General features: G+C 32.8%; 2 protein-coding genes across 4 annotated transcripts in view; one reads left to right on the top strand and one right to left on the bottom strand.

Moving 5' to 3' along the window:
• Positions 1-423: 423 nt before the first annotated feature.
• Positions 424-2,503, bottom strand: LOC146995077 (peroxynitrite isomerase THAP4-like). Its single transcript, XM_085825431.1, has 2 exons — positions 2,250-2,503; positions 424-661 (listed from the first exon to the last, which is right to left on the bottom strand). Exons 1-2 carry the CDS (start codon positions 2,400-2,402, stop codon positions 446-448), a joined length of 369 nt encoding a protein of 122 aa, XP_085681557.1. The 5' UTR covers positions 2,403-2,503; the 3' UTR covers positions 424-445.
• A 130-nt stretch (positions 2,504-2,633) lies between these two features.
• The window catches only part of LOC118191871 (nudC domain-containing protein 1), a 66,048-nt gene continuing 44,296 nt past the window's right edge, over positions 2,634-24,385 (top strand). The window contains exons 1-2 of one of the 3 annotated variants that reach the window (XM_085825428.1): positions 2,634-2,818; positions 11,593-11,747. In XM_085825428.1, coding sequence (XP_085681554.1) covers positions 2,710-2,818; positions 11,593-11,747 — 264 coding nt within the window. In that variant the 5' untranslated portion in view covers positions 2,634-2,709. Of the gene's footprint in view, positions 2,819-11,075; positions 11,197-11,592; positions 11,748-24,385 lie in introns of those variants that run through there. The other 2 variants (XM_085825429.1, XM_085825430.1) reach the window with 2 other exon arrangements.

Genomic DNA, 24,385 nt, shown 5'->3' with positions numbered 1-24,385 from the left:
AGTTAATTTTTTGCCCTAAATACAAGTTTATTACACAGTAGTCAAACATGTAACTTAAAAACATGTTATATAAAAAATTAATGATAATAAGTTTATCAGAAATGAATTAATTCTGCAAATAAACTTTCTGCATTTGAAAATTTTCTACACCTGAGGGGAGAAAGAGATCTAGTAAAATTAGATTTATTATAACTTCAGTTGGACCAAATACCTTCTCTCTCTATATATGCATCACTAAAGAAATAAATAAAATTATCATGCTTAAAAAACAGATGTAGCATACCAGTTTTTTTCCCCTTGTTACCCTTTACATTGAGAAATAACAAACAGTACAACGCTGAAAAATACTATCCTTGAAATTTTGTTTAAATGAAGAAACACACGCACTATCTTTTTATTTAAGCATTACACTTCAAAAACATATACACATACCAATTTATTTTCACTAGCCTTTATACTGATAACATGCCATATAAAAATGAAAAGAATTATCCTTGAAATTTAGATAAAATGAAGTAACACAATGGGAAAATTTATGCACACGGACATCAGTTACAGATGGTGGTGGATTTGGAATGCTAAAGAGTGTTGGTACTGCAGTTTTTCTTAGTTTTTTTCTGTCTTTGCATAGTGACTCAAATTGAGATTCCTCAAAATGATCCTGTAAATACATAAAGTAATAAAAAAAAAGTATACAAAATAAATAAAAGTACAAAAAACAAACCACACAGTGAGGTTGTGCCAAAGGCAGCAAGCATGAACTGTAAGTAAGTATAGGCAATAAATAAATATGCAGGTAATTAAATTAGGCCCAGTATTATAAAAAACTGAAACAATAAACAAACCATGTCTAACATATCAGCAGCAGCATCTTGTAAGCTTGGACAGAATTTAATTATCCAATATTTATTTTTTGCCTATAATTTAAAGTGTTCTTTAGAACATTATCCAAAAATTAAATGAAATAGTGTTTTGCTATAACATTAAAAACAACTAAAATAAAACTTTATATTTCTTGCTATAGTGCTCTTACAATAGATAAGAAAATAAGAGTTCACTTCACCCAACTTTTAAGATACTAGGCCGATAAATACATTTATAATTACAGCAGACTATGATTCTTGTTATAATTGTAGTAATGTTTATTGCTCTAATTGAAATATTTAATTTTTAATTCTCTAATCATTCAAAACATAGCCCTAATTTCGGAGCACAGTGCCAACATGCATTTTAAAAAGCATCAAGGCCAGTTTAAACAACAATTTTTTAAATTACACCGGCACAGACATATCCAATTAAAGTTATTAAAAACTCTAGAACGTAGTTCAGTAGCTTTCTGAATTTGTAGGCAATTTTTTATTTAGAGATGACAACACAAAATAACGCTTCAGAAAATATTATTTATCATGTATAAAAATCTGTTTTGTAACACAGATCAGTAATAACTGTTTATCAATGTCATGAGGATTTAATTTGACGAGATCACATTCTTTAGAAGTATCAAATTCATGAAAGGATTTTGGCTTGGCCTTTGAAATTCATCATTACAGGCAGATTTATTTGATTGTTATGCATGCATTAAACACTACACATGCATTAAAAACACTACACATGCATTAAAAACACTACAATTATTTTTGAAAAATACACATGCAGTTTCACAAGTTTTCTGTGCTTATTTGAAAGTTCTGCATTCATTTCTAAATCTTTACTCCATTGCCAAATTGTATAATACTGGATTATAACTATATGGTACTTGCAATTATTGATTAGATTATATATATTTTGTCTCATACTATTCAATTTATTCTACTGACATCAGATGTCAATGTCAAAATTCTGGAAGTTATTTTAACCAAGAAACAGTAGTGGGCACCGTGCATAAACAACTCATCTAACTTTTTAACAACAGTGATTATAAAATAAAGAAAAAAATTATATATCATTCCAACGATATTGCAACTATAGTATAATGTTACATACATTAGTATAAATTCCACAATTAGCACAGGAAAACAAAATCTGCGCTTTATATTAGAAGAGAAATTTCTTTTCCACATTCAAAACATCCACATTGGCGATGTTTGGCGACGGGTACATTAACCCTAGACTAATTTAATTATAGCTATTATTACAGAAATTAGCAGATACTCAGGTTATTGTACACAAGAATTTCACTTTACTTGCACATTATAAACATCAGAGAAGATATAAACTCTAAATGAAGGCGTAATTAACATTATACTTACTAAGCAAAGTTCAGCGCCTGGACCAGGTTTCCAATTGTCTCTTCGGCAATTATTTACCCATATTTTTCTCCTTTCTTCATTTTTAGGAAATTTTACCAATGTATGACCTTTCCGTGAATGATTTGAACAATTAATAGCTGCACATCCGCCCATTTTACACAAAAAAACACAAAAAATTGTTGCACCGTAACTACACAGCCGCCATTAAATCTCCCACTTGGGATCGCGAATGCCTGATGATTCAGCCTGGTATATAGGAGCCTTAACCTTAGTATATTAAAGAACCTTGATATCTAGTTGGCCTTGGCTGTAGTCGACGTTGCTGACCAACAGTAGAGTCGGTGTTGGCTGTACACCTTTCCTCAACAGGCAAAAAGACTTGATATGATAAGAAAGAGCTTATTTTTGTAACCGATTCGTGAGCATATGTATTAAAACTTTAAAATTTTTATGAGAGAGTATGGCAGTTGTTGATTTGAAAGTTAATAGAACTATGCTAGATGTTAAATTTGAAGGCTATAAGTTGTCACTGGATCCAATACCGGTCTTAAAACAGCAAGTATTTGATGGTAATGATATAATGTGTTAGATCATGAATCAGATTCTTAGTTTAGTTTTGTATTTTCAATAAACAACTGCAGTATTATCCGTATTTCTGAAATGTATCTTGAACACCATAATTATGCTAAAAAATTAAATACTAGACAAGAAATTCGAAATTCTTAATTTTACATACAAATTTCTAACTGTATATTAATAAAAATCCATCTCCTACATGAATAAAAAGCAAGCATGTTGTGTTGCACAGTAAATAAATTTATGTAAATTAAAGTAACTGTGAAATACAATAATAGGATAGCCATAAAAGAAATAAATAAATTTAAAGTAATATTTGTAGTTATTAGGTAGTAATAATTAAAGTTAATTCCTTCCTATACACTAGTAAAATATTTGATTTAATTAAGTAGCTTGCCGGTAAAATCCTAGTATACGGTGCAGCCTTGGCGCGATTTTGAAAATTATCGCCAACATCCAAAAATTACCAAAAGAACATCTATGTATATATAGTGATAGTATACTATACACTATGTACTATCACTATATACATAGTATATACTACGTATAACTATATATATTCTTTGAATACCCGTTTGCTACTCATCATATATGTCCCGTTTTTACTGCTCATCATAAAAGTCGCCAAAAGTAGCCAAATCCCGTGTGCACCGAATACTAGGATTAAACCTAGCTGGCCTTTTATTCTAATTATATATGTTCTGTCATCAACTATTCACACATATTTTTACTTTTTTGTATTTAAATGGGGTTTTTATAGTCAGGTTTTTCTTATTTAATAAATTTGGTAACTACTGTTTCAAGAAATTTTGCTGTTGTAGTAAATATTAGAAAAGTAAAGGCCTTGGTTTATTTAATGTATAAAATATTAGTTTAATATTGAAATTATTGATTTTAATCATTGGTTTTATTCATGTTTATTGGTTTGTGTTAGAAAACAGATATCCTAGATAATATCAGCACATATTTCTGTACTGGGAAATGCTGGTAACTTTCAGAGGCGGCCACCATGAAAAGGTTCATTACATTTATATTGAACTTAATTTTATGTTATTTAGAAATTCGAGAAATTTAGTTTATGCACTTATACATGTGATGAAAAAGATAGAAAAAAGACGTAGCAATGTTGATTGCATAGTGCGTAGAGAGGATAGATCCATATTGAAGAGGAAGAATTCTGATTGCATAGAATGCTAAAATGTTGAATGTGTAATAACTAAGAGACTTGGCAGTCGAGGCAGATTAAATTCTATTTTATTTAAATATGCACTTGGGGCCACAATTCACTTGACATTCTAATTGTGTGTATTTCGAGAACACTTACATTTTTTAATACTGTGACGATAAGAAGAGAGCACAGCAAAAAGGCTTCATTACAGCTAGAAAGGTAGAAGCTAAAGTGTGTATTGATTCAGTATAGAGGCTCACCAAGAGAAGGTTTTGATTTAGATTAGAGAGGTTTCAGTTCTCGAAATTTAACAGGTTCTGAGTTAGCTATATCATCAGCGAGATGCCATGTAAGCAGAGCCAGATTTAGACTTGATAAGGCCCTAAGCTATTTGAGATATGGGGCCCCTTATAAGTTTGTTATAATATATTTTAATACATTTTATACTGTATTTTAATTTTTTAGGGGGCCCTAAGCTATAGCTTTTGTAGCTTATACGTAAATCTGGCCCTGCATGCAAGATGTATTGATCTGGAAGTAACACAATCCAGAAAAGTTATTACAATTTTTAGAATAGAGAGAGGAATTACCCAAATTAAAAATGAGGGTTAATCTTTGGATTATGGTAACTTGGCGATTTTTTGGCGAAAATTTCACGACCAACCTTGCTACAGCAACCTGCTAGTTTTTGTTTGGACACCATTTTGTTTTCACAAAGTTAAAGGCATGTTTTTTTTTTTTTTTTTTTTTTTTTCAACATTTTTTTCCAAAAATCTGCTAGCCAAATTACGCATATGCTAGAACTTTTATGGAACAAAAGTGCTTAATCATGACGAAGATTAGGTGCGAAATTGGGAGAAAGTGCAGAATTGCAAACTGCTTGCCGCGTTCCTAAGAATTGCACATACACGGTATCCATGTACACGTCGACCTATTTTCACTTAAAAAAACATCCCAGAATTGCACAAAAATGGCATTGCGCACACTTTTGACTTTATCCATATACACTACTAAAGTCCTAGCTAGTAACCTTTATCTCCTTATCAAAATGTCGCCAAACTACCTGTTACCATATTCCAAAAATTAGCCAAAATGAGGAATTAAGAGGCTATTATTAAATTGAATTATAAAGCTGATTTACATATTTTTTAAATTTTGGTTTTATATTGAAAACAACAGTTTTTAAGAAAGACTTTCAAAGGATTGTAAAATATCATGATTATGGTAATACATTGGGGGTTTAGATCAGACCATTTTGATTATGGTATTCAAGCAAAGATTTTACAGAACTGTGAACTTTTACAGTTATTTCTTGAAAAATTAGGGCTTTCTATACAGTGTTTTTGCCAAGGCTGGGGAGTCTGAATCGGAGTTAGGCAGATTTTTAAGTTAAAGGAATTGGAGCTAAAGTCGCTAGAAACACGTTGACTTCAAACTGTCCAACAAAAATTGCACTCTGACTCCAGTTTTTGTTGGACAGTTTGAATTTGAAATGAAATTAAAGTGAATTAAAAAAAATAATGACAGACTGAGTTATTAGTTTTATTTATGGACTTTATACATTAATAAATAGTTACTTTCTATTTTAATGACATACTAGCAGCTTCGCTGCCAGCCTTCGTCTGGCTTTTAAATGTACCAGAAAAATGGCTGAAGGGAACACCAAACGTTAAATTTAAAAACTGCATAGAATTTTACTCTGCAGAACATCTTCATAATAAAAAGTTATTACGTAAGACAAAATTACAATGAAATAAACAGTATCCCTTAATACAAATATTAATTATCCTAATAAATAAATTAACCAACTTCCCTTTGCGAAATCTGAAGAACTCGAATGGTATAAAGGAGGTTAAAAACTTTGTTTCCTAAAAAAAATCACTCAAAACTTTTCAATTTCTTAAAAACAGTGAAATGAGCAATAAATAACATAAAAGAATAATAATAATAATAATAATTAAAAAAAAATTCTGAAAAGCAAAGTATAATTAATGATATTTTATCTTATATTTTCAAGAGAAAAAAATTAGGCGCTACTTTGGTAGACGGTTGCACGGATTTTTGGCAATTTACATTGGTGCAATTGTTGGCGCGGTTCTTATAGTCATCAGCCATCTTGAAAAATGCTGTTTTTAGATATTTTACGCATATAGTAAAGTATTAGAAACTTTAAAAAAATAAATATCGTTAAAAATAATGGATTAATTTTTTGTTGAAAACGTCGTTTTTTAAGATGGCTGGCAAATGTAAATAAATACATGGTTGATCTTTAAATTATGGTAACTTGGCGATTTTTTGGCGAAAATTTGGCGACCAACTCTGCTACAGCAACCCTCTATTTTTTTTTTCTGCCGCCATTTTGTCTTCACGAAGTAAAGACATGTTTATTTTCTTTTTATTTACTTAACACTTTTTCCAACAATCTACTAGCCGAATTACACTTATGCTAGAAATTTTATCTAACAAAACTGCTTAATCATGACAAATATTCACTGCAAAATTGGGAAAAAGTGCACAATAGCAAACTCCTTGCGCGTTTTTCAGAATAACACATACACATAAACCATGTACACGTCGACTTATTTTTACGTTAAAAAACATCCCAGAATTGCACATAAATGGCATTGCGCACACTCTTCACTATATCCATGTACATTGCTTTTTTCACATAAATTAGAAAAATTTCACGAAAATACATGACAATTTTCTGAATCTTTAAACCCGGTAAAAAAAACATATATGAAATTACCTGATCGCGAAAAAGTACATACCCTTTCCAAATATGAACATTTCCACGTATAAAATAAATAAAATATCCAAAAACGTTTACCTCTAAATTATCTATTATATTATAAACGTCATCAACGAATTCATACCGCAAACACTACAAATACTTAGTGTCAGATATTTAAATTATTTCCATGCTTAAAGAAATGAATGCTTAAAGAAAAAGAGAAAAATTTTTTCGAAAAATTAAGTATTTGTATTTTTTTTAATTTAAAACTTTTCAATGTTATGATATTTGATTGCAAAAATGCGATTACAAAAATAAAATATTTGACTAAAATATGAATAACATTTTAAGAAACCAAATGTAGGATAAAATTGTGTAAAGCAATGGGCACAATGATAAAACTGTTTAAAGCAGTGTATGCAAGTCATCCTAAGTTAAAATGTCGGTTATACATCTTTCTTATTTATATATATCTTTTCTGAACGGACATTGAAAGGCATGTAAAACTGTGCTTTACTGTATTTTCTCTTTTAATACAGTATGCAGTTTTCAAACTCATCGTAGTCTGGGTTACAAAGTATTCTTCCGAAAGAAATGCAGTTCAAATAAATAAAATCAAATTCTGGAAAATTGATATTAATAAATATATTTAAAGTGCTCAGTTCGAAGGAATAAATAGAAAATTTTAAAACAATTATCTGAAGAGACAATGCAACACAAACAATTAAAATAAAAGTATAAAAATTTAAAAATTACCTATGATGAAAAATATATATAAAGAAAACTATTTGAAAAAAAAAATAAACGCTGCACCTTTATTTACGCAGTTCGAATAGGTAAATAGAAATTTTTAAAACAGTTATTCGAAAAAAAAAAAAAAAAGCGTGTAACTTAAACAATTAAAATGAAATTCGAAAAAGAAAAAATTACTTAAAATAAAAAGTTATAATTAAAAATATAATATAAAGAATATTATGTGGAAAAAAGGAACGATGATGACTTTTTTTCCTCTCACGGGAAAGGAAACTAGGTTGCCATATATTAAGAAGTTCGCCAAGTAAAGTATTCTTGGCGCAAACTGACAAAAAAGTGCCAACATAAATTTGTGAATTTCTCCGTAAATTTCGCTCCAAATTTTACAAAATTTCATATTTAGGCGTAATTTGAGTCGTAGAATCGAAATATATAAAAAAAATTGGTATGTTATTTCAGAAAAAGTCCGATTTTGTGTCAAAATACCTATGTTAGAATAGTGCTATATATAAATCTAATATATATCCTAAGTCGCACTTTCGAGACATGAAGAACGCAATTTGAATTTTGTCAATCGGCCCAGTAGATCGGGAGATATAGGACTGTCCCATTTTTTTTTTTTTGAGCAGTGTACATCCAAAACATTGAATTTTGTTAAATGACGAACAAACTAAAAAGGCAAAGAAAGCCATCTACGAACTTTTACTAAGAATGAAATCACAGTCAAAAGTCTTTAATCCGGACGTCCATAATCCGGACCTCAAAGCTACAAACTACAAAATATGTTTACGCATGCTCGTTTAATGTATAACGGACAGTATAAGCTAAGCTAAAATTATCTAACTATCTATTTCAGTTAATGTTGCAGATTGCGTTGTTCCTTAATCTTCTAATTGGATCTGGCTTATTATTTTTTGCAGACTGTTAGAGCAATTTTATAAAAGTAAGCTTGAACTTATTATATCAAAAAGAATTTTCGATTCTGAAGCTGCCAAAGGATCTACAAAGCGAAAGCATATTTCGATGTCCATTAAACAAAAAGTGGAATTGCTGCAAAAAATGGATAAAGGCACATCCTTTGTTTCTCTAACCTTCCATAATCTGTTTATCAATTTCATGCTGCTCTGTCGGGGGGGGGGGACATCGTGGTGTTGAACTGGAAGTTGATCTGTCAGCACTATCCTTATCTTCAGGGCAGATGTTTTTATTTTATTCAGCTTACAATTCCTTACTAAATGTAGTATTTCATCTTGATGTACTCCGCCTTTGATATGATTTAAATCAAATTTCTCGTCATTATAAATATCACGAATACACATCAAATAGTTTTCTGGTTGCAACGAATTCGTATGCTTTACGAATGTACACGTTGAAAGAAATGTTTAATCAAGTAAACAAAATAAATATTAAGCTTTATTTTTTGTAAATTTTGATACCCTTTAGATCATAAGTACTCTTTATTTCATAAATTATGGTTTCATTTTATAATTTCTGCATGCCATCTTACCAGATTTAAACTGATGATCTATAATCCGGAATAACCGATAATCCGGAATCGCTGAAGTCCCGATGAGTCCGGATTAAAGATTTTTGACTCTATGCTCAGAACAATTGGAGTATTCAAATCAGGACAGTCAGACTTCAGACATTGCAACTGAGTCTCTATCATCCTCTTTCGTTAATGAAGTAGATTTTGAGAATTCGTTAATGAAGTAGATTTTGAGAAATATTTGGATAATATTGAAAAGGCTAAGGCAAAGCGAATGAAAATAAAGAACCAAGAGGCTTTAAATATAAAAATAAAAAAATACAAGCAAGATTTTTACACAGCCCTTGAAGAAAGACAGAAATGTGATCGCTCTTGCAAGACACCTCTTTTAGAACTTATAAAAAATATACCCTGAAAATTTAAAAGAAGTAGCCCTAACAGTAGCGGATCTTCCTCCTACTCAAGTTACAGTAGAAAGACTATTATTAAATCCGATCCGTTAGAAGTTTATTAAATCCGATCTAAGGTCCTTTATCAAAGAAGTTATTGCCGAAACTGTACTGTTTCTTAGAAATTACTAATGCCAGTTTTTCCATTTTGTAATAAATGCTAATTGGTATAAATAATTTGCTATGTATGAGTGTTTTTTCCCTGTAGCTTCTATTACTTCTTTTATACAGTCAAAAGTCGTTAATCCGGACACCCATAATCCGGACCTCAAAGCTACAAACTTTATGCGCATGCGTCAACGCATAATGCGTTCACGCATGCGCTTAATACCTTATGCATGTGCGCATGCGCATAATACATTTACGCATGCGCATTTAATGTATAACGGACGGTATAAGCTAAGCTAAAATTATCTAATTTTCTATTTCAGTTAATATTGTAGCTTGCGTTGTTCCTTAATCTTCGAACTGGATCCGGCTTATTATTTTTTGCAGACTGTTAGAGCAATTTTATAAAAGTAAGCTTGAACTTTCGATTATGTCAAATAGAATTTCTGATTCTGAGCTGCCAAAGAATCTATCTACAAAGTGAAAGCATGTTTCGATGTCCATCAAACAAAAAGGGGAATTGCTGCAAAAAATGGATGAAGGCATATCCTTTGTTTTTCTAACCATTCCGAAAACTGTTTATCAATTTCACGCTGCTTTGCTGGGGGGGGGGAAACGTCGCGGCGCGCAGTGAACTGGAAATTGATCTGTCAGCACTATCCTTATCTTCAGGGCAGATGTTTTTATTTTATTTGGCTTCTAATTCCTTACTAAATGTAGTATTTTATCTCAATGCTCTCCGTCTTTGTTATGATTTAAATCAAATTCCTCATTATAAATATCACGAATACACGTCAAATAGTTTTCTGGTTGCAATATTCTAATTTCGACTATGCGTAATGTATGCTTTAAGCATGCGCACGTTGAAAGAAATGTTTAATAAAGCAAACAAATAATTCAGCTTTTTTCGTAAATTTTGATACCCTTTATATCATAATTGCTCTATTTCATAAATTACGGTTTCATATTTTTAATTTTATAATTTCTGCATGCCTTCTTACCAGATTTAAACTGATGATCTATAATCTGGAATCGCCAAAGTCCCGATGAGTCTGGATTAAAGACTTTTGACTGTATTAAAAAAATATGCTGTACATGTCTACATATAGACAGATGGAGATATGATGGAGTCAGAATCTTTAAAATTCCAGGAGTCCCTACTGACTCCACAGCCCTGGTTTTTACAAAAAAAATGAACTTGCAGACTTTCAAACTTTCAATAGAAGTTTCACTTTGCATTTATTGTTTATTGCATCTAAAATCTTTTGTTATTTTAAAAATTTATTTAGATTAATATTTTTATAGATTTTGTTTTCCAAAATTGTATTTTCCTTGCTTCGTTAATGCTTCTTCTAAAAAGGCTTTTCCGTTGCCAAGCCTTTTTCTCTTTGAAGGGGTAATATGCAAGATTAAAAAATATGTAAATCAGCTTTATAATTTAATTTAATAATAGCCTCTTAACTCCACATTTTTAATTTGAGTATTTCCTTTTTGTATTTTAAAAATCGTAATAACTTTTCTGAACTGTGCCATTTCTAGATTAATCTATTCCACATGGCTTGCATAATGCTGATGACGTAGCTAACTTGGAAACTAAACTCAAAATTTTGAGAACTGAAACCCCAGTTTTCTGTGGAAAGATAGAAGTATATGGCTATGTGATACTTCCAGTAAGATAAACTTTTATGATGAGTTCATTTACACTTTTATGATCATTTCATTTCAACTGTGATAAAAAGTTTTTCTAAATATAAGAAATATTTCTCTTAAATTAGCTATTTCAGTAAACAAAGAATGAAATAGAATGATGCATTTATAAGAGAATTTTATTGATGATATTTACTTGAAAATTATTTCTATTGTAAGACATAAGAACTTAATTAGTTTAATAGTGATGAGTGGATAATGGTGGTACATGCATCTTTCTGTAAGAAATAGTTTGGCGTGTGTTTCCTTGTAATGGAAAAGATCCATAATTCTTTTTAAATTTTTATGTACTACTGACAAATTTATTTTCGTAAACAACTTAATTATCTGTTTAATGAAATTATACATTATTTTAACAGGCGTAAAATATGTTGACCTTGGTAGTGAAGATTACGGTTATCTCCATTCTCGCATGGTTTATATGTCGAACCATTTATTCCAAGATCCATGGAGTCCAAATAGTGTATTTTATGTGAATGAAAAACATTATTTAATGTGGAATTCAATGGGGCAGGTAACTATTTGAGTAATGTTTAAAGATGAAACCTTTTGATTACTTTGCAATTTGTTTTCTTTTTACCATAAATTTATGTATTGTAACGTATTTGCATTGCTACGCTACCAACATAATTCCACTAAGAATGTAAAGAAACCACACACAAAGAATATCCGTGCAGACAATACACACGCTTAAAAAGTTTTTCAGTTATTCTGTAAGTTTTGACTTATAAAGTTGGTTGTTCATTCAAAAAGTGGTAAGATTTCTTTAAAACTTCATTACAAACATATAAAAGAATAACTATCTGGTGGTAGTTGCTGGGATAGAAGGTGAAACCAGTGTTTGTTTAAAAACAAAAGAGAATACAATACTTGTGAGTATAAGTTTTAATGAATACTGTGCCATTTTGTATGAAAAATACTTATTATTGAATACTTACTATTGAAACTTATTATTGAATACTGAACTTATTATTGAATTCAACTAATAGAACAATATTCTAAGTTTTAAGCTTTTGGATTAAAGTATCAAAATATTTAATGTTCTTTTAAAATTTGAGCTCTTGTATTAGAGTGGCAAATTTATTATGTTAATATTAGAATATTTTTATTATAAAATTTGTGCTCTTGTGTTAGAGTGGCAAATTTATTACTTTAATATTAGAATATTTTTATTATAAAATTTGAGCTCTTGTGTTAGAGTGGCAAATTTATTACCTAAATATTAGAATATTTCTATTATAAAATTTGAGCTTTTGTATTAAAGTGGCAAATTTACTACGTTAACATTGGAATATTTCTATTATGAAATTCGACCTCTTGTATTAGTTAGAGTGGCAAATTTACTACGTTAATATTAGAATATTTCTATTATGAAATTTGAGCTCTTGTATTAGAGTCACAAATCAAGAATTTTGTTGTGTGAACCAACTTAGAGGCTTGAATTCTTTTTATTTACTTTAGTATAATTTATTAAAAGCAAGCTTCGCAGATTTTTGTTTATTGGAAAGCACATACGTTTTATTGCATTAAGTGTTTTAGGAAAAAAAAATATGTTGTGTCATATTTGAATTTCTAATAAAAAAAAAAGGATAGATTGAGCAAGTTGATTTGAATTTTTGAATATTGATTAAAAGTCTTTTAAAATTAATTTTGAAACACTGTCGAAGAGTTTTTCTATTTCTAAACATGCCATTTCTTGCCAAGAGTAGAAAACAAGATTTAATAGGAGTAACCGAAGAATTAGGTAAGGAAGTGCTGCTAACTAGTAAGGTCCCAGAAATTAAAGAAAATAATCACCGAAAGTCAGTTTTACCATGAGGAAGAAGTTAAATGATTTCTAAATCGAATAATTGCTGAATGCCTGGCTCAAGAAGCGAGAGAAGAATGCCTTGCTCAGGAAGCAAGAGAAGAACATCTGGTTCGAGAAGCAAGGACATATGAATTGGAAATAAAGCTTCTTGAAATTAAAAATCAAGTAATACAAGCTAGAGAATCAACAGTGAATATAGTAGAATCAAGCAACAAAATCCAGTTGTCACAAATTATTCCAAAGTTTGATGAAAAAAAAAAAAAAAAAGGAAGAAATTGGACTATATTTGATAAATTTTGAGAAAAGAGCTTAATTGGCTCAGATTCCTAAAAAAGATTGGGTGGCTTATCTTTTGGGTGTTTTACCCACAGAAATCTGCAATATGTTAGCCAGAGAACCATCTGAAGATGCGACTAAGTATGAATATGTGAAAAATCTAATCTTAAGAAGATATAAACTTAACAGCGAAAAGCTGAAACAGTGCTTTTATTGACATAAAAAAACTGAAAAATATTGGAGAAATTATGCTCTTGAACTTTTTAGTTATTTTTGGAGTTAATTGTGGATTTAGAAATTAAGGCATTTGAGAATCTGAAAGATTTAATAGTTGCCGACCAAATTAAGTATAGGGTTCCCATGGAAGTAAAGAATCATTTTCTTGACCAATGAATGAAATTAAAAACTCCATATGAGCTAGCAAAAAAATTAGACAAGTATGAGAGTATTGAACAGAGCTTTAAGAGGGAAAATCCTAGAAAACAAGGTTTGAAATTTCCAAGAAAGTCATCAAAACGTGAACAAAATGCAAAATGGTTATCATGATAGACATAATCCTAAAGAAATCTCAAAGGATTTTAATCCTAAACCTATAATTAGGACATAATGTACTAATAAAATTAATGAAAGGTAATTTGAGAAACATAGACAACCTCATTGTGATAAACTCAAGAAGAATTTTGAAACTGTTGCATCCACTGAAACTGTACCCTCAATTGAACTTTCCAAAAATAGTTTTATGGATATTATGGCTCCATATACCACTCTAGGTAAAATAAATGGCTATAAAATGCCATATTTAGAGATACCGGCGCAACTTTGGATTTAATTTGCCAAAAGTATGTACATACGTAGCGTATTCGGAAACTAAGTACCGTTTCATCTAGCGCCATCACAGCGCTGTGGTAGGCATCCCGTGCATGCGCACTAGTCTTTCTTGTTCACTGACTTTCAATTGTCGCCATTTTGGTTGCTCTATGTTGTGTTTTCAGTTTGCTGTGCACATTCAAAATGTTTAAGAAAATTAGTTCTCCTGCTGACTGTGAGATTCATGCCGGGATTAAATTTTTGAACGCGAGGAATGTTAAACCCGCCGAAATTTATTGTCAAGTGACAGAAGTTTAGGGTGAATACGTGATAAGTGAATAAGTGAATTGAATGGTGAGAAAGTTAGTAAGAATATTTAATGCAGGTTGAAAAAATGTTCACGCCGAGGCTCGGAGTGATCGGCCTTCTGTTGTCATCGATGATTTGGTAAGGAAAGTTGATGAAGCAATTCACGAGAACAGACGCTTCACAATGACAACTCTTTCAGAGGCATTTCCACAAATTTCACGTACTGTTTTGTTCGAAATTGTGTCTGACCGCTTGAATTATCGCAAACTGTGTTCCCGATGGGTTCCAAAAATGCTTACTGATGTTCACAAAACAAAGCGACTTGGTAGTGCCTTGACATTTCTCACGTGGTACAGTGATGAAGGAGAAAACTTTTTAAACCAAATTGTGACAGGTGATGAAACTTGGGTGTGTCATTTCACACCAGAATCGAAACAACAATCAATGGATTGGAGACACACTCATTCTCCGAAAACACAAAAGTTCAAAGTGACAATGTCATCACAAAAAATCATGTGCACTGTCTTCTGGGATAGGAAAGGCGTTTTGCTTACTGAATTTCTTCCCAGAGATGAAACCATTAATGCGGCACGATATTGTGAGACTTTAACCAAACTAAGGCGTGCCATTCAAAACAAACAAAGAGGAATGCTCAGTAAAGGAATTGTGTTGCTCCATGACAATGCTCGGCCCCATATTGCTGGTCTCACTCAATCGTTAATTCGAAAGTTTCATTGGGAGCAGTTCGATCACCCGCCGTATAGCCCGGACTTGGCGCCGTCCGACTATCACTTGTTCCTGCACATGAAGTGCGAGCTTGGTGGCAAGCCCTTTGGATCTGACGAGGACATGAAAAATGCTGTGGAGTCGTGGTTATCGAAACTGGCGGAAAGTTTCTTTGACGTTGGTATACAAAAACTGGTCACCCGCTATGACAAGTGTTTGATCATTGGCAGAAACTATGTTGAAAAATAGTTTAAGACATGTATTTTCATGTAAAAATAAAATTGGATTTGAAAAAATTGTTTTACTATTTTTTTTTTTTTTTCAAAACAGTACTTAGTTTCCGAATACGCCTCGTATATGCGGATGATGGGTGAGACCGTGTGGATATGAACACCTCTGGAAGAACATCCAGTGTGCTTAATTTTGGCTGAGGTAGAGCTTGAAGGTGATCTTGGTCATATAATAACAAAGGCTGCAGTCTTAAGAGATTCATTAGATCAAGGAAGGTATCTTCTAGGTAACAAAACTGCTGCATTATTTGAGGAAGCAAAACTAGATGAGGAAGTTCAAATTCAAATGATACAAATGCCATACAAACTCGTGCTCAACAGTGATGACTAAAAGAAACGGAAAATCTGGCCTCAACAGATGAGTTAAATTCTGAAATTGAACTTAACAACAAAGACACACTGACTGAAAATGAAAGTTTGCCACCTGTAAAATATGACCATTCAGAATTAGATCTGATGAAGGCCTCTCCAGAAATATTTATACAAGAACATAAGGAGAGCTTTGAAATGAAGCCATTTTATGAAGAAGCTAACATAAAATCTTCTAAAAGTAGAGGTATATGTTGAAAGACCAAGTGCTCTTTTTCAAAAAAGAAGATCGTGATGGAACACAAAGACTAGTGATTGTTGTTCCTGAAAAATATCGGAAACAGTTGATGACTATTTGTCATGAAGAAACTGCAGTCCATCTTGGTGCAACAAAGACTGAAGATGCATTACTCAAAAATTTTTATTGACCAAATTGTTACAAAGATGTAGAGAATTTTGTTAAAATGTGTGACAAATGTCAAAGATATGGAAAACCGCAGGATAAAAAGAAAACACCTTTGAAAATTGTTCCTGTTATCACAGAAATATTTTCAAAAATAATGTTGATGCTTGTGTTCCTCTGTCCATGACACCTTCAGGAAATAAGTATCTTATAACTGCAATCTGTATGTCTTCAAAATATCCGGATGCAGTTCCTGTTGCAAATCTTTGTTCAACCACTATTGTTGATGTTTTCCTTCAAATTTTTTGTCGAATGAAATTTCCAAAGGAGGTCCAAACCGATCAAGCCACATCTTTTACGAGTGCGCTGACATCGAATTTCTTAGAAAAATTCGGACTTAAAGTTGTACAAAGTTCTGTTTACTACCCACAAAACAATCCTGTAGAGAGGATCCATAGAACTTTAAAAAGAATTCTTCAAGTCCTATGTTTATAATCTGGTTCGGACTGGGATAAAGTTTTACTTCAGGCTTTATTTGCTCTTCGAACCACTATTCACGACAGTACTGGTTTCTCACTCACAGAATTAGTTCATAGCAGAAACTTAAGAACTCAAATTATGCTACTGTATGAAAAATTATCTGGTAAAGAAGAGGAAGAAAATAGAGTAGTGGACTATATTTTTCAACTGATAAAACGAATGAGGAAATGTCAAGAACTCGTTGTCCAGCATATGGAAGAAGCCAAAGAAAGGCAAAAACCCTGGTATGATTGCAAAGCCATAGAACGTAAATTTCAAGAAAGAGACTTAGTTCTAGTTGTAACTCCAACAAAGCCAAACAAACTATCAGTTAAATGGGTAGGTCCTGGAAAAATAGTTCAATAATTATCAGAGACAAATTATGTAGTTAAGTTTCCTTAGAAAAAACTCATGTGTACCACATTGTGTCATGTGCTATGTTTAGAAGTTAGGATAAATGGCTACGAAGATGAAATACCGAATCTAAATTATAGCTCAGATACTGAAATGTCTGAAGATTTGCAAGGCATCCAGTTGAATTCACTAATATCTGAAGACCAATGAAAAGATTTAAAGCAGCTTATAAGGTATTTCTCCCGCCTTCCTAGCGTGCCTTCGTGGTGTAGTGGTTCTGCACGCTGGGCCGGTATTCCAGAGATCCATGGTTCAATTCTCGCCGAAGGTGATTGCTTTTTCACCCTTCTGGCTTCCAAAAAATACCTTGTCTCTACAAGCTGATATGCAAGTATTCCTGTATTATCTCTAATGAACCAGGATGTACTGACCTTACCGAACATGATATAGAATTAGAAGCAGAAAGACCGATATGCACAAAACCTTATCGGATGTCTGCCAGACAAACTGAGATTTTAAAAACTGAAGTAGGAAAGATGATAAAATTCAAAGTAATAGAACCAGGTAAATCGGATTTTACCTCTCTATTTATACTGGTTGAAGTTCCTGGAAAAGAGGCAAGACCATGCATTGATTACCATCGCTTGAACAAGGCAACTAGGACACAGTATCTTCCCTTGCCAAACATTCAACATTTAATGGAAAAAGTGTCATCTGTCAGATATATATCTTACTCAAGGTTACTGGCAGATCACACTAACTAAAAGAGCCCAGCGTTGTGCTGCTTCTGTGACAAGTTTTGGAACATTTAAACCCTTAAATTTACCTTTCGGGCTAAACAAAATGCACCATATGATTTTAGCCATCTGATGGGAGGATTACTAAGAAACTGAAGAATTTGCTGTACCCTATATTGACGATGTTGCAATATTCTCTCAAACCTGGGAAGAACATTTGAAGCACTTAGAAATTATTTTGGAGAAAATGAAAATTGCTAAACTGCATATTAAGTCTTTGAAATGTCAGTTTGCGACTATCAAATATCTAGGTCATGTAGTAGAACAAGGTCAAAGAAGACCAGCAGAAATAAAAATCCAAGCCATAAAGGACTTCCCTAAACCTACCACGAAAACATAGGTCTGGTCATTTTTAGGACTTGTGGGGTATTATCAAAGGTATATTTCTGAATTTTCTCTGATTTCTGTACCACTGACAGATTTGTTAAAAGGAAAATGTTCAAAATCAACCATAAATTGGACTGATGATTGCCAAAATGCTTTTGATGAACTTAAGAAACAGTTAACACAAAATCCAGTTTTATACAGTCCGAACTTTTCTCAGCCATTTATCGTTCAGTGGGACGCTTCAGATATTAGTATTGGCATTGTATTATCACAGATAAATGCTAAAGATAAAGAACATCCAATAATATTTCTTAGCAAAAAGTTTTCACCTACTGAACAGAAGTACAGTACAATCGAAAGGGAGTGTGCTGCCATCGTCTTTGCAGTATAAAAGTTAAAATTCTACCTAGATGGACCTCATAAGTTCATCATTCAGACTGATCATAATCCTATAGTATGATTGGATAAAAACATTGGTACTAATCCTAGACTATTACGATGGGCTTTGATCTTACAACCTTTTAACTATGAAGTTGCATATAGAAAGGGGAAGCACCATCAAAATGCTGACAGTTCAAGCCATTGTATCCAAACATCTCACAACTAAAAATATACATTCTAGGAAGTTTAAAACTTCATTACAGTCAAAAGTCGTTAATCCGGACTCGTCGGAACTTCGGCAATTCCGGATTATCGATTTTTCCGGATTATAGATCATCAGTTTAAATCTCGTAAGATGGCATGCAGAAATTCTAAAATTAAAAATATGAAACCGTAATTTATGAAATAAAGAACAATTATGATCTAAAGGGTAACAAAATTTGCAAAAAGAAAAAGTTTAATATTTATTTGTTTACTTTATTAAACATTTCTTTCAATGTAAGTTGTTTAAGTTTTGCTTCGTTTCATGTGATATTAATATAATATTAACAAGACATAGTGCACAATAAAAATTAAACTTTATTTAGGAACATCGCGCATACTCCCCGACAGCCTGCCTGTTTCGCTCTGCTCGCTACTCGTAAGAAACTTCTCCTCTAGGGTTGCCACACTTATCGGAGGGCGCAAGGCACGCTCCTTATCGCCATCACCACACTATTAAACAGACATAATTTCTTGTTCAGTTACAAAGTTCCGCCGTTCAAGTCCTATAATTGCTATGTCAAGAACACCGACTAATTTGTCAATCGAAATTTTTTCGTTTTCAATAACCTCTGTCACTTTTCTTCGCTATCGGAAGCGAATTATAATTATGAGGAACTTGTTTTAAATCATATCAAAGACGGAGCATATCGAGATGAAATACTACATTTGGTAAGGAATTATAAGCCAAATAAAATAAAAACATCTGCGCTGAAGATAAGGATAGTGCTGATAAATCAACTTCCAATTCATTACGCGCTCGCCGCAGCATTCCCCCCGCCGAGCAGTGTGAAATTGATAAACAGATTTCGGATTTCAAAACATACTTTCGCTTTAGATCCTTTACATGTTAACAAATATATATCGGAAATTCTATTTGATATAATCGAAAGTTTAAGCTTACTTTTATAAAATTGCTCTTACAGTCTGCAAGAAATAATAAGCCGGATGCAATTCGAAAATTAAGGAACGACGCAATCATCAACATTAACTGAAATAGATAATTAGATAATTTTAGCTTATACCGTCCGTTATACATAAAATGCGCACGCGAAAACGTATTCTGCACTTGCGCACACTCATATGCGCAGTCATAAAAGGTCTTACGCGCACGCGTGAACGCCTCTGCGCATGTGTCAACGCGGCGCATGCGCAGAAAGTTTTTAGTTTTGATGTCCGGATTATAGATCATTCCGAATTATGGGTGTCCGAATTAACGACTTTTGACTGTATTTAAATTTTTGTAACATTAGACTATGGCATTTTATATGTTTATTTAAGATGCTTCTTTGAAAGCACTGTACTCATTTGGTCATGCATCTAATTGTATTTGTTACAGATTTGCTGGAACATCTTTCTCTTGTAAAAAAAAAAAAAAAAAAATTATAATAATGTATCTGAACTGAAAATGTTTCTTGAAAGTCCCATCAAATTGAAAGAAAAATAATGTATTTGAACTGAAAATTTTTCTTGAAAGTTCCATCAAGGTGAAAGAAAAATTTTTCTTTGAAAGGTTCCCTGTGAGGGAAGGAATTTAAAACTGTAATGTATTTGCGTTGCTAAGCTACCAACATAATTCTGCTAAGTAATGTAAAGAAACCGCACGCAAAGTGTAGCATCTGATTTCGAGAGTATCAGTACTCTTATACCCGAGAATCTCTGTGAACAAGATTAGAGTTAGAAATAAATGTTTGTGCTGTGAACTAGGCCGTTTTGGTTGCGTCATGCACTTCACTGAACCCACACCGCTAGACACAACAAGTTGGCGACGAGGATGGGATGAGAAGCAAATCGTTCCCCACTCGGCGCACTGGGTTACATGCGTAAAGTAGTAGCAAAACCGAAACTTGGATTTAGGGGATTCCCCGAAAACTGCAAAAGGTAAGAAAGTTATTTGATTTTTATTTTGAAAGGATGGAGAAGTTAATTGAAGAACTGATAAAACAGAATGAAGCTTTAATGGTCGCATTGCAAGAGAAATCGGAACATAAACAAGACAAAATTTCTGTTTCTTTTGATAAGTTCGATGAAACGGTAGAAAATTTTGATTCGTTCATAGAACGATTTGAGGCTTTTTTGGACATTCAAAATGTTCCAGAGGCAAAACGTGGGAAAGTTCTGATCTCAAGCTTGAATGGGAAATTGTATAATTTGTTGAAAAATTTACTCTCTCCGGATAATCCTTCAGGTAAAAATTTTACCAAACTAAAAAAGGTTCTTAAGGATCATTTAAATCCTAAAGCTTTAATAATACCTAGTCGGCACATGTTTATTAATAGAAAACAGCATGAGGGGGAATCAATTAGTAGTTATGTCACTGAATTATGCTCGTTAGCGATTCCTTGTGAATATAAAGAGGATATGCTAAATACAATGTTAAGGGATGTTTTCGTTAGCGGTCTACGAGATCGTAATATCTTAGATCGATTATTTCAGGAAGATGATATCGATTTAGAGAAAACATTAAAGATAGCCTTGGCGATGGAAAAGGCGGTTAAGGGTGCAGATGAGATTATAGGAAATTCCGTAGAACTGAAGGTACTTAAAACCAAGAAAAATGAGTCCAAACCGCGGAAACAAAGCTTTGTTGCTAAGAATAATAAAGGTAAAAATGAAACTTGTTCGCATTGCTTAGGAGCAAATCACAATAAAAACAACTGTAGATTTGCAACAAGTGAATGCCGCTTTTGTAAAAAAATTGGACATATCGAAAAGGCGTGTTATTTGTCTAGGAAAAACCGCCAGGTTAAACAAAAGAAAGTTGAGGCAAATAATGATTATGATTCGAAAAATGAAGTCCCCATCTATGGATTTAACTCCAGAACGCACATGTTAAGAGAGGAAGAGCCAAAAAGACAGCCAATAATGCTTCAAGTTAAAATTGAAAACAAACCAGTTAGCATGGAACTTGATACTGGGGGAACAGTTTCGGTAATGTCTATAAATAAATTTAGAAAAATTTCCAATAAAAAGATTCAGCCTACAAATTTAGTTTTTAAAACTTACAGGGGTGATAAGGTGGTACCTTTAGGATATGTTCCTGTTAAAGTTGAATACCAAGGTCAAAAATTAGTTTTAAATCTATACATTGTGAAGGAAAATTTGGACACAATCTTCGGCCGAGAATGGCTGTACAAAATCAATCTCGATTGGAATGCCATCAAAGCATTGAAAACTTCTAGTGAATTGAATTTAAAACGGTAATTTAGGTGAAATTAACAATCACGAAGTAAAGCTAAATTTGAAACCTAATACTCAACCAATATTTTGTAGGTCACGACCGGTACCTTTCGCATTAAAAAATAGAGTTGAATCAGAAATTGATCGGCTTGAGAAAGAAGGTATCATTGAGAGGGTTGAGACTTCAGAATGGGCAACACCAGTTGTGCCAATTGTTAAATCTGATGGTTCAATCATTAGGCTTTGTGCTGATTATTCTGTGACTCTGAATCCTAATTTGGAAGTGCCACAGCATCCATTACCAAAACTCGAAGAAATATTTTCATGCCTTAATGGAGGTAAAAATTTTTCGAAACTTGATTTCAGTCATGTTTATCTACAAATGAAGGTGCATCCGGAGAGCCAACGGTTATTAACAATAAACACGCATAAGGGGTTGTATATTTGCAAACGCTTAATGTATGGATTAAATGCTGCCCCAGCTATTTGGCAGCACTATGTTGAGGGATTATTTCAGGAGATTGAAGGAATTAAAATTTTTATGGATGATGCTCGAGTAACAGGACTGGATGATCAGTCTCATTTAAAAGCATTGGAAAGATTTTTCAAAAAATGCAAGGAGCATGGCCTAAAATTAAACTTAACTAAAAGTAAATTCTTTCAAAATGAGATTAAATTTTTAGGGCATAAAATTGATGCTGATGGATTGCATAAAACGGATGAAAAGATTTCGGCAATTCCTAATGCCCCTACGTTGAAAGGCGTCCAAGACATCAAAAGCTTTTTGGGATTAGTAAATTTTTATGCCAAATTTTGCCCTAATCTGGCAACTTTGGCACATCCATTAAATAATTTAACAAAAAAAGATGTTAAATGGAGTTGGTCAAAAAACTGTCAAATCGCTTTTGAAAAAATAAAAAAGGAAATTTGTTCAGACAGAGTTTTAATGCATTACGATCCCACATTACCGTTAATGCTAGCTACTGATGCATCTCCGGTAGGTCTTGGGGCAGTGCTCTCACATGTTTTGTCTGACGGAACAGAAAGGCCTATAGCATTCACATCGAGGACACCGACTAACACGGAGCAGAAATACGCCCAAATCGATAAAGAAGCACTGTCAATTGTCTGGGCTGTCAAAAGGTTTTAATCTATATCTAAAGGGGAGACGCTTTTCTCTGGTGACAGATCATAAACCTTTAGTGGCTATTTTCAAATCGAAAAGAGGTCTTCCTATCCTCACAGCCACCCGACTTTTACATTATGCGCTGATATTGCTAGCATATCAATTTGATATTGTGTATCGAAATACCAAGGAATACGGTAATGCTGACTGCCTGTCGCGCCTACCTCTTAAGTCCAAAGATTTAAACATTAAGGATGATGTTGAAATATTTTAAGTCTCCCAAATTGAAACTCTTCCGGTAACAGCCAGGGAGATAGCTCGGGAAACACGAGCTGATGAAGAATTAATAGTCTTTATATGAAATTAAAATCTGGAGAAAGTTTGGAAGGTAGGAAAGCCGAGTACACCTTACAAGATGACTGTATAATGAGTGGTCAGAGGGTAGTTCCGAAAAAACTCCGAGTTAAAATTCTCGAAGAGTTACACCAAGGACATTTAGGAATCATTAAAATGAAGGCAATCGCCAGATCCTATGTCTTTTGGAAGGGAATTGATCATGATATTGAAGAAGTTTCTAGGAACTGTGTCGATTGTATTAAGTTCAAATCAGATCCAGTAAGGGCAAGGGTCCATCACTGGGAATATCCAAGTGCGCCTTGGGAACACATTCACGTAGATTTTGCAGGCCCTATTTTTGAACGAATGTTCTTGATTAGCGTTGACGCACATTCTAAATGGCTAGAAGTGTATACCTTAAAGTCAGCAAATTCCTTTCAGACAATTGAATGCTTGAGAGACTGTTTTGCAAGATACGGTCTGCCTTTAGTAGTGGTGAGTGACAATGGTCCTCAGTTCACATCGGGGGAATTTGAAACTTTTATAAGGAATAATGGAATTAAACACAAAACGAGTGCTCCATTTAAACCAGCAAGTAACGGGCAAGCAGAGCAGTACGTTTACACCGTTAAACAAGCATTACGTGCAATGCAAGGTTATCCAGGAAATATTAAGCAAAAACTTGCCATATTCCTCATGAATTATAGAAAGGCACCGAACATGACAACCTTGTTAAGTCCAACAATGTTATTCTTAACAAGAGAAATTAGAACTCGAATTGATTTAGTTGTTCCGAATCTTAAATGAAGAGTGGAAGAACGCATCCGAAGGAATACTTATCATTTCAAAGACAGAAATTTTGAGATCGGAGAAAAGGTTGCCATTCGGGATTATAGATCGGCAAATTCTCAATGGAAAATTGACAGAGTGACAAATAAGGA

This window comes from Stegodyphus dumicola, chromosome 10 (assembly GCF_044657685.1).
Source record: "Stegodyphus dumicola isolate Sdum_Otavi_A_Nest chromosome 10, ASM4465768v1".
In the NCBI taxonomy this organism is placed as follows: domain Eukaryota; kingdom Metazoa; phylum Arthropoda; class Arachnida; order Araneae; family Eresidae; genus Stegodyphus; species Stegodyphus dumicola.
This window is presented reverse-complemented; position numbering and strand designations above follow the sequence as displayed.

Bases quoted from the DNA above. Each gene is read 5' to 3' on its own strand.
- LOC146995077 (XM_085825431.1), bottom strand. From the start codon at position 2,402: ATGGGCGGATGTGCAGCTATTAATTGTTCAAATCATTCACGGAAAGGT. The intron at 662-2,249 runs GTAAGTATAATG...ATGTATTTACAG, and splicing joins CAGGCGCTGAACTTTGCTTA to GATCATTTTGAGGAATCTCA.